This window comes from Dicentrarchus labrax, unplaced genomic scaffold (assembly GCF_905237075.1).
Source record: "Dicentrarchus labrax unplaced genomic scaffold, dlabrax2021, whole genome shotgun sequence".
NCBI classification, from domain to species: Eukaryota; Metazoa; Chordata; class Actinopteri; family Moronidae; genus Dicentrarchus; species Dicentrarchus labrax.
In genome coordinates this window covers 7,810,086-7,821,125 of record NW_026136707.1, presented here as the reverse complement: position 1 = coordinate 7,821,125, position 11,040 = coordinate 7,810,086, and the positions used below count along the sequence as shown (strand labels likewise).

Here is an 11,040-nt window from a genome sequence, read left to right as displayed (position 1 = left end):
TTATATCGAAGCTGTGATGGTTTGTGATGATGATGATGATGATGATGATGATCCGGTCAATAGGGTTTAAGTGGGTTTGTGTTAAGAGGGGGGAAACCCACCTGTAATACATGTGTTCAGTTGGAAAATAATAGCATAATAGCAATTGCTGCATTCCTGGGTCAATTTTCTTGCTCCCTGGTGAACCTTTTTTTTTTAAATTTTATTTGCAACAAGCCAAAAATAGAACAACTGACATCATACTGAGGTATTTTAGCTCAGACCTGGCTTTGACCTAGTTTTGGCATCAACCTGAAGCACAAGGATTCTGCTCAGATTCACCATAGGCCTCTGCACAGTGTGTAGCCCGACTGATACTGGATTTTTTAGGCCAAATCTGATGTTGATATTTGTGAGTTGTAATTGAATAATTAAAATAAATAAATAGACACATAAAATAAACAACCAATCGACACAGATCCCTTTGATTTGCACACAGTTACAGTGTGAAAATCTACTTGTCAGCACTCTGCGGTGAACAAACTATGTAATACTGATACTGTTTGTAACTGACCTAGTTTGGTGTTTCTGTAGCCTATTAGAATTTCTTGTTACTCACTGGCTGAAATATATCTGCAATAAGATATAATATTGACTGATATGTCGGTCTGGCCGATTCATCAACAGTCATGTGAGGATCACTGTATCGTAAAAAAAAGAGAATATCCAGCCGAGTTTTTCGTGGACTGTAAGACCAACAGTTGTATTTGACTATCAGTTCTCTGGTAGCGGTGGGAGAAGTGTTCGGACAATTTCATCATTTCAATACAATTGTTTCAAAAACAATGCATTGTGACACAAATTAAAAAAATATGATCAGTAAAATGTACTTGAAAAGTATCAAAAGTTTAAAGTCAGAAAAAAAAAAGTTCCCTATTAGTGATATTATATTCAGTATGTACAATACTTACTTTGTCCAGTATGCAACAGCTGCGTTTGCAGTTAGGACCCTTTGGAGGCCCTCTCACAGGGATCACAAAATACAAGTGTGGTGAGTGGTTCTGAGGTGAACAATGGGGTAGGATAAACAATGTAAACATACATTTGAATTCATTGTAATGGACTTCCCTAACCTTTTCTTTTGTTTTGTGAAATATTTTACCTCCGAGAAGTTTAGAGGGGATAAATGTCTCTTTGGTAGGACTGCTAACAGGAGCCCCCAACTAGGCACTGCTTTTTTATAATGGCTCACAAGCCAAAAACTGTTGGGAACCACTAAGTCCAACAATAATGTATTAGATGAGTTTAGCTTATGTTGTTTATTTATGGAAAATCATATTCTTAAAAGTAACCTGTAACTATAGCTATCAGATAAATGTAGTGGAGTAAAATGCACAATATTCCCTTCTGAAATGTAGCAAATGAAAAGAAAATGGTAATACTCTTGTAAAATAATATCAACAAATTTTAATACTTGAGTAAATGGTTTTCCACCACTGTTCTCTGGAAGATATAGACATTTGGCAAAATGTGAAAAATAACTTACTTAACCACTTAATTAAGTTACCTAAACGTTGGGGGCAGATGGGCTATACCAAAAAAGTGATTCACAGGACTTTACATTTCATAATAAAATAATCCTACTGTAATTTTGTGGCCCCCTTTGCAGCTGTAAGTCTCTAGAAATGTCATCACCTTACACCTTACACTTATGGCAAATATGATTGAATCAAATGAAGATTCATTAGATGTAGTTTATTAGATTTATCTCTTTTAGGCAAAAATCATAATATTTTATACAGTACACAAAACTTGAAAAAATTCTGATCATTTAGCATTTACATGACACCACCTTAAAATATACTTTGTAAACCACACATAGACATCCAAATCACGATTCACTAAAATATTAGTAGTCAAAAGTACTAAATTGCACATTATGAGTACATCTATAGAAATGCTTTAGCAAACCTTCACAACACCCTGTAACAGTTCAACATTTGTGTTTCATAAAGTGCATATAGAGTCATAGCTGTGTCACTCTCACAATGGCTTGAGAAGATGATAAATCTATAAGGAGAGCTTTTGGTAATTAAAACATAACTATGTTAACAACAATGTTGTGTTTAGGCTCACTCACCCATTCCAAAATTAATATTAGCCTACCATAAGTTTAAAGTGGGAAGGCACAAACAAAAACTGTTTCTGGCTTTCATTAAGAAGGCAGTACCTGAATTCAATTACAGTTATGGGCAAGGTCATGGCTAAACAAATTATGAGGTGTACAGCGATTCAAATTATATCTTAAAACTTAACTTCAAGTTAATTTTATTATATATCATTTTGTGAATTATAATTATATATAATTATAAAGGTGATTTGCTAAATGTGAAATGATGTGAAGATTGAGTTGCTTCTGGCATGTTTTGACATTTTCTTTTAAAAAATACTGTTCAAAGCCATTTTTCATTGGTCTTGAACCAGAAATAAAACATGATTGGGAAGTTTCAATAAAACAAGAAACAAAATCAACATTATAACTGAGGCTTTACATAATTCCATACACATATACAGTACAACCACATGTGAATATCAGAGAGATAAATCGGTGTAAATGAGTGTTAATCTCTGCATGGCTAAGCTTTTTTTTTTCCTGGAGGGAATCAGAGTTACACAAAGCTCTGGTTACCTAATGACCCACACAGCAGATGAGCAAGCTGGTATTCAGTCACTCACAGCAGCAAGGTGATAGCCAGCAGGCCAACTAAGGAAGCAATCAATTCTGTGTTAAGATGAGGACCTCTTGTGGCGAAAGAGGGGACATTCAATGTGCCATTCAACCATAGGCAGGAGGTCATAGTGGCGTTGCAGCACTCTAAATTACACGGAGGTTGTGTTGAGTCCTTGCATGGGGTTTGGCTAGAACAGTTGGTGGTGCAACCTGCTTGCCACTGCTCGACGGAATTTACGGTCTCCTTTCTCAGCTGCAAAAGCAATAGTTAGTTAGCAAGAACAGTGCAGAAGCAACAAGTGGTTGAAAGTCTAAATATGAGACTGCGATATTTAAATGTTGTTTAAAAAACCGTTTTATTTATAGTAACATACAAATAACATAACTTTATGTATATATCATGTAGAGACAAACTGAGAAAACTAGTGTACATTCACACCTCTATGTTTAGCAAACAAATATTTTTTCTTAACTGTGATTTATTAATATTTTATGTGATTTAAAGGCATGCATAGACTTTTTTTGTATGTATTATAGGGGTTTTCTTAAATTTTTCTGCAGAAAATAATAATTGTTTCCTGTCTACTTTCTTAAATAAAGTTGTCAGGCTGAATTTGTGCTGAAAAAAGGTATCATGTATATGGGGTAAGGGCAGTTTAAAAGGTGCTAAACAAGGACAAAAATAAACGCATATGAAGCTGGCATAAATTAACCATAATGGATCAGGACTCCAGTACGGGAGCGTATTGCATTCACTTGAAAAAAAGAAAAAAAACTTGTTTTTTTGAATATTTTTTTCTGTTTTTCTGAGTAATTCTTTTCCTGTTTTACAGAGTAATTTTTTTCTGTTTTTTGGAGTAATTTTTTCTGTTTTTCTGAGTAACTTTTTCCGAATTGTCAAGATACTTCGAACTCCCGCGAGAACCTCCAACCTGAAAGTGGCTCCCATGGACCTATGGTGACTCCTGCCCGCACATAATGCCCCATCTTCAACTATCTACCGTACATTGCTGATCTGAATGGGCTTTCCTTCTGAACAACCGCAAAGTCCTCAGGTGCCTGCGTAGAGTCGACAAACTAATGATAATACCATCTATCTGACTTAAAGACAGGACTATCTCCCAGTGTCTTAAACCCAGATCAAAGTAAAACTTGACTGAACTAAACAAGCCGGTTATGTTTGTTTCCGTTAAATCGAGCTCCCAATAAAGGAATTAATGCGTCTATTGTTTCAAATGCTCTCTAAACTCAGAAAAAAATTATTCAGAAAATCAGAAAAAAATTACTCCGAAAAACCAACCATAAAAAAAAATTACTCAGAAAAACACAAATAATTACTCAAAAAACAGACAAAAAAAAAAGAAATTTCAAGTGAATGCAATACGCTTCCGTACTCCAGAGTCAAACATTTTAGTCTTAGTCTTTTATTTAGGAATATGGAGCATAATGTTGCTTGAGCTGTATTATGTCACCAGATTAGATGGTGACATTTATGCTAAGTTGTTTTATTTGGAAAATCAATTTGGCAGTTCTCACCTGACAGTGTAGCTGTGAGGAGGAGCATATTTGGGACGCTCCAAAATCTGTGTAGCAATTTGAACCAGTACATGTACCATTATGGCATTTTTTTCCCTGAAAAAAAGAACACAACACAGAGTAAAGGATGATACAAATCTGACACAAGTCCTGGCTTAGACTATATTCCATTAAAATACGAAATAGTCTGTAGGTTGTTATCATAACCACTGGGAATTGGTTGGAAGTCAACACTGTATACAAATAATTTTGGATAGACATTGACAGCTGTTAGCAGTTAATCACACAGACAATTTGTGTCTGACTGTCTGTGACCAAGAGAAGGCAGAATTAACTGAATTCAGTGATACACACAACTATCTAGCCTTCTGCTTACACATATGCATCCATTTGCATGCCAGCACACACTCACATATGCAGACTTTTGTCCTTACATTGTTTGCTGTTGTTTGTGGATTGGTGGCAGCCATTGTAGTCACTGGTTTGGTTGTTGTTGTTGTTGTTGTTGTTGTTGTTGTTACTGAAATGACCAAAATCATGAAAGGAAAAGAGTAAATCGTTAAACAAATTGCTTAAAATTAAAAGCATGCACCTATAAATATGCAGTCATAACTCATAAGATAAAAAAAAAAAAAAAACAGTGTGTGGATGATAGAATAAATAAAATAATTATGAGAGTCATGAAATGAGGAGGTCAACTCTGTTTACCTGGGACTGCTGATGTTGTCATCATCATGGATGCAAAACTGCCATTGAGGCAGCCAGTAGAATTGCAGCACTTTATAGAGCAATTGTTCTGAGTGGTGTTGCCACAGCTATCAGCACAGGAGGCGCTGCAGCTAACAGTGTAGTACATGTCCATCTGTCTTAACAGCTGATACATTGCAGAATGACACATTAAAAGACATGTTTAATTGTCTTTGCCGTTTTATTTTCTTTTCATAAATGTAAATTATAAGATATAATAGTGTAAACTTAAGTGTATAACAAAGGATTGTTACCATTTGCTTTTAGTAGTTACTTACAAAAATCCATCATTCGAATGCTCAATTGCTTCAATAGGTTACTAATACAGTGCATTTGCTGTATATTTTGCTGTATGCACATGTCATGCATACAGCGGTTGTAACGCATTTTCGAACATTATCATTTAAGGGCAATACATCAAATGGTTTTGTTAGATGGTTCAAGAGGTTTTGTCAGTGTCATTTGCCCCCCTACCTGGCAGTAGTCAGCACATGAAGTGGCATTCTGACTGATGTACATTGTGTAGCAGTCTGAGTAGTTACAGGTGAATGAGGGACATATCTGTGTTTGAGAGAGATGAAAGGTCCATGATGAAGATGAAAAGCTGAAGGGATGAAGAAGAAGGAGTGATAAGGTAAACACACAAACAGAGCAATACACTTCTCTCTAAAAAGGTGGACTTGCCATGCTCATTGAAGGAGAATTTGTGGTTCCATTCCCACCACCTGCGGCAAAAAGATGGATGTCACAATCAATGACAGGTAAAGACAATAGTTTTCTTTTATTTTCATGGGAATACAAAGCATTGACAGTAACGGAAACATGTTATTATTTGGTATTATATTATTTGATGACTGACTGGTGGACATCATTTGGCTGGTTGAGGGACCAGAGCCCGTAGATGCGGTGGTCGAACCTGTGGCTGTCATGGTGGTGCTGGACTTGATCATGGCTCCTATACCAACTGTAGAGGTAGAAGTGGTTCCTAAATTAGTAGTACTGATTGAATTAGAGGTGATAGGTGTTGAAGATGCAGTGGTTCTATACTGGGTGTTGGTGATGATTGCTGTGGTTGTGGGGGACTTGGTGCCAGATAGCGACCCTCCGGAGGTGGCTGTGGAGGAATGAGTGGTGGTGGTGATTGCTGTTCCTCCGGAGGTGGTAGTGGTTGTGGGGGACTGGGTGGTGGATAGTGAGCCTCTGGAGGTGGCTGTGGAGGAATGAGTGGCGGTGGTGATTGCTGTTCCTCCGGAGGTGGTAGTGGTTGTGGGGGACTGGGTGGTGGATAGTGAGCCTCTGGAGGTGGCTGTGGAGGAATGAGTGGCGGTGGTGATTGCTGTTCCTCCGGAGGTGGTAGTGGTTGTGGGGGACCGGGTGGTGGATAGTGAGCCTCTGGAGGTGGCTGTGGGAGATTGGGCGGTGGATTCTGAGCCTCCAGAGGTGGTTGTAGGATTCTGAGTGGCAGTGGTAAATGCTGAGCCTCTGGAGGTGATTGTGGGGGACTGGGTGATGGTGGTGGATGCTGAGCCTCCAGAGGTTGTTGTGGTTGTCAGTGACTGGGTAATGGTGGTCATTGCTGTACCTGTGGTGGACTGGGTGGTCGAGGCTGCTGTGGTGGTGGTTGTTGCGGCCGCAGTGGATGATGCAGCCATTGTAGGGTTGGTTGTGGCTCCGGAGGTGGTTGAAGCTGGAGACTGTGAGGTGGTGCTGGCTGCTGTGCTTCCAGCGATGGTGGTTATGGGCTGGGTGGTGCTGGCTGCTGTGCTTCCAGCGATGGTGGTTATGGGCTGGGTGGTGCTGGCTGCTGTGCTTCCAGCGATGGTGGTTGCTGAGCCTGTGGTAGTGGCTGCGGCGGTTGTTGTGGGGGCATCAGTGGAAGAAGTGGGGGTAGTAGTAGAGGACACTAATACTGATGGCAGAAGTATTCCTAACAAGAGGAGGCGCAGTATACCAGTGCAGCCTGGCATTTTGGGAAACATAATAGGAGAGTATGGATTTTAGTGTACATAAACCAGAACATATGTAATGAATTGCAGCTATTTAGCTGAGCTAGGCACGTTTCATAATACCAGGGAAACTGCATTGTTCTTTTGTCACCGAAAAATTAACACTGGAATAATTTCTTAAAATGGCTATAAGGTAACAAGTGTTACTTTTAAGTGATACTAAAATAAAATATGTTGCTTTTAAGAGGATTTAAAGGCTAATATTAGAAACGCTTTAACCAGGGATTCATTAAAGTCAAATGTATGGTCTTCAGAAGATAAAACCCACTGACCTAGGTAATGCCCTGACTTTTCCTCTTGTGCCACCACATGGTTGACATTTTTGGGGGTTATTTGTTAAATTCCTTGACAACTGTTGAATGGATTGCTGTAAAACTGGACACAGGTGTTCATGGTGCCCAGAGGATTAATCCTAATTACTCTGGTGATCATCTGTCAGAGCTTTCACTGTGGCTCTAGCAATAGGAATGTCAGTCCACCACTTAGGTCCAGACTAAAATATCTGAACAACTATTGGATGAATTGCTACAAAAGTTTGCACAGATGAAAAGTGTCCAGATAATGCATGGTGTTAAGTTTGGTGATCCCCTGACTTTGCTTAGCACCAGAGTAGGGATTTCATGGACTCATGGGTTGGATTCGGGTCCAAATTTGAATTTGTCCAATATGGTTTATGACCAAGTATCTGCAAAACTAATGACATTCCCATCAGCCTCAGCTGGTGGCAAACATGGTAGAAATTATACCTGCTATACATCAGCAACAAAACAGCAACAAAGAAATAGGCCTAGATCAAGCAGACATAGTGTAAACTTATGTAAGCATGTATGCTTGTATGTGTGGCCACACGTGCTGTGCTGGTGCACAGTACAGTATCTATGCCAACATTCATATGTCATCTATTCATGAGAGAGCTACAGTATTACATCTTTGCTTTTGGGACAGTGACAGTGGAGTCCCAGAGCTTCAGTGTTTCTGCCTGCATTTATTTCTTGACAAATACTTGTTTTGTGACTATGAGTGTGTTTTTCAACCAATACATTAGCCAACATGGATAGTGTATTAGTCAAAATGTCTTTGAGCAAGACTGCCACTTTGCAGAAGACAGCTCAGTGCAACTATGAAAATAGTCATGTGCTTTAACATACCTATTACTGTCATTCTGATTTTCCATGTTTCCATAATTTTCTCTACTTTGTACATACAACATAAATTGCAAGTCTCTCTGTCCTGGTAGAGGGATCCCTCCTCTATAGCTCCTCAGGTTCTTTCCCATTTTAAATGTTTTGGAAAATGTTCCTTATCTGAATATAAGGTGTAAGGATATAGGGTCTCAGAAGCTTTACAAATTGTTCAACAATTTGAGGCAAATTTGTGATTTTGGACTGTATAAATAAAATTGACTATTGACTAGACTGACAAGGTTGCTGGAAAAAAACAGATTAAGTTAAGTTATCCTTTATTGATCCTTGTAGGGAAATGTATTCTCTGCATTTAACTAAGCAGTGGGTAGCCACCCCGCTGCGCCCAGGGACCAACTTCAGAGCTGAACCAGTACCTTGGTCAAGGCCACTGACTGGAGAATTAACCAAAGTTTTGATGGTGTGAGAAACCAGAACATCTAGAGTAAACCCACGTGAACACAGGGAGAACTTGCAAACTCCACACAGAAAGGCCCTGCCCCAGCCAGGAGTTGACAGTGGTTTTAAATAAGCAAAAATGCACTCATACCTGTGTCTTTTATAAAAGCCGTTGGGGCCATTATCGCATTGGCAGAAAGGGAGAGAGCTCTTTGTCCAGCCTGCAAGGAAGTCATATCAAAATCCTGATAATGGAGGGGAAAACAAACAAAAACATGAATGAAACAGCTGACGGATGTTCTGTTAATAATATCCACTGGTTGACACAGACATAATGACGAATCTCTCCTTGTAGAATAGACTGAGCAATAACAAGCTAAATTTGTGTGTAGACAAAAGATCTTTATGATAGAAGCTACTGTGGGCACAGTTCAAATTGTTTACCCATGCTAATAGGTTTCTGAATTACAACCATGCTCATTCATTGTAACCCACCTGGGCAATTCTTTTGATCTGTGAAAGTCATCTGTGGTCTCCTCTTTATACAATCCTCTAATTGTCCCATTGAAACTGATCTCATAATTGTTAGGTTGAGGCACAATAGAAGAAACTGATAAATGTGAGACTGAAAGCTGCACCTCAACTTTTTTCATATTTCAACACAGTTTCTCACATTAGTGGCACCTAGAACAAAAGCCTTGGTCAGAACATTTTCAGTTTTAGCAGAACAAGCAATTTTCAGCAATGGTCACCCCCTCATGAGGTAATTCCTGCTAAAATTAGTTGAGTCTTGTGTCACACAATTATATCGTAAGTGTCTCTGTTTGCTGCAGTTATCAGTGAACACAATTAAAATGTGTTTGTTCCTCCATCAGTCCCCTTGGGAGAACTGCTAAGCCGCACGACTTGTTTTTTTCCCCTCTCCCTTGGATCCCAGCTCTGGCTCCTATGGGCTCTACACCCTGGAAACTGAGTGACAACAGGGGCCATTTTTGCGTCCACGTCAAAATGCGGATTTTAATTGGAAAAAGTGAAGATTTCTTGGAGAATATTCAATTTGATGTACAGTGCATAAAAAGGTGTATTCAGGTGCCAGATCCTCATGCTTTAAATCACACCTTCCTGTTGGCCTAAACTCCCTATATACGTTTTCATTGAGTTGCACTGTGAATTGCGCAAGATTTTATTATAGGACTAGCTAAATGATAACTGAAGGAACCCTCAATAGTCTCTCCTGCCGTGAACTGTGCAGATAAAACATAAACTGTGCAACTTCATAAGAGACGTTGTTTTACGAATTATGTCTTTGAGTTGATTCTACACATTACACTGTACTAAGCCAAAATAGAATTACCTAAGAATGTGACTCAAAGAAATTCTTGGATTCATTCTGAAATAGAGTGATATTTTATATATTTTGATTAGACAAATTGACCAATGTTTATCAAAATAGTTGTTAGTGGTTTACTCATTCATAATAGAACATATGAATTGTGCATACATAAAGCAACGTTTGTAACATAAAATAACGTTTGTAACATCAAAACATAACAGATACTATAACATTTCCCTGCAGCATCATTCACTATCATCCCTGTGAGTCCCTGCGCTCACATATCAAAGCTCTGTTTAGCCGAATTTAAATCATGCTCACAAAATTCATCATCTAAAATCAGTAATATTATAATTATAGCCCACTCACCTGCAGTGCACTGGTTTTTTTCTGGCAGTTGTGGTCGAAGTGAATGAGCCTGCTCTCTCTCTGGCGTTGCCTTTCTCTGTCGCTGTCTGTTACCTCCCCCCTTTTGCTTCCTGCCTGCACTGTAGTAACGTAATAAGTGGAAGCTCTCACCTGCACAGCTATACCAGTGTGAGAGGAGGAGACTAACAGGCCTGGTGTTGCTGGGTGGATCTAAAGATGCCCCAGAATTGATGTGGTAATGATTCAGGACACAGATAATGTGGGTGTTTTTCACACTTTCATACTTACAAAACCCACGACCATTATGACTGGCTATGAGTTTTGAATCTGGTCAACCTAAGAGAGTTACAATTAAATGGTTAATTTTAACACTCAGTGTTCAATTCAGAAACATAAATACTTTTAATGGGATTTTTTTTACCTTCACCTATCAAAATGCCTTCAAAATACAACTTCACTGTGTGTCAACTCAACACAAAAGATGATATTACATTACACATATAAATGACAGTGTCAGGTTGCTTTTGAAAAGGTTGACTAAAACTTTGCAGCCAGCAATTAAAGATTTACTAAAATAACTCAGTGGATTATGCCTTTGCTAATCTATAAGGGTACAGGTGAGATTTCAGTGCCATGTGGGGTGATTGTATAGGGAACCTGGTTTCTGTTCAACACAATGTGAAATCAGACCCCCTCTCTCTGCCAGCCATAAAGCCCCCACAGACTACAATTACCTCTTTGTGGCCAAAAGAACCTAGA

At 38.8% G+C, this 11,040-nt stretch overlaps 1 protein-coding gene across 1 annotated transcript; it reads right to left on the bottom strand.

Annotated features, from left to right (window-relative positions):
- Window positions 1–1,719: 1,719 nt before the first annotated feature.
- On the bottom strand, window positions 1,720–10,445 carry LOC127367769 (mucin-5AC). The gene is made up of 9 exons (XM_051407902.1): window positions 10,282–10,445; window positions 8,731–8,824; window positions 5,910–6,953; window positions 5,678–5,718; window positions 5,468–5,554; window positions 4,955–5,120; window positions 4,681–4,766; window positions 4,247–4,342; window positions 1,720–2,963 (listed from the first exon to the last, which is right to left on the bottom strand). Exons 2-9 carry the CDS (start codon window positions 8,813–8,815, stop codon window positions 2,712–2,714), a joined length of 1,857 nt encoding a protein of 618 aa, XP_051263862.1. The 5' UTR covers window positions 8,816–8,824; window positions 10,282–10,445; the 3' UTR covers window positions 1,720–2,711.
- Between the last annotated feature and the right edge of the window lie 595 nt (window positions 10,446–11,040).

Coding starts and splice junctions, on each gene's coding strand:
- LOC127367769 (XM_051407902.1), bottom strand. CDS start 8,815: ATGACTTCCTTGCAGGCTGGACAAAGAGCTCTCTCCCTTTCTGCCAAT. Junction 4,343..4,680: donor CACAAACAACAGCAAACAAT/GTAAGGACAAAA, acceptor TCTTTTTTTCAG/GGAAAAAAATGCCATAATGG. Junction 2,964..4,246: donor CCTCACAGCTACACTGTCAG/GTGAGAACTGCC, acceptor TTGCTTTTGCAG/CTGAGAAAGGAGACCGTAAA.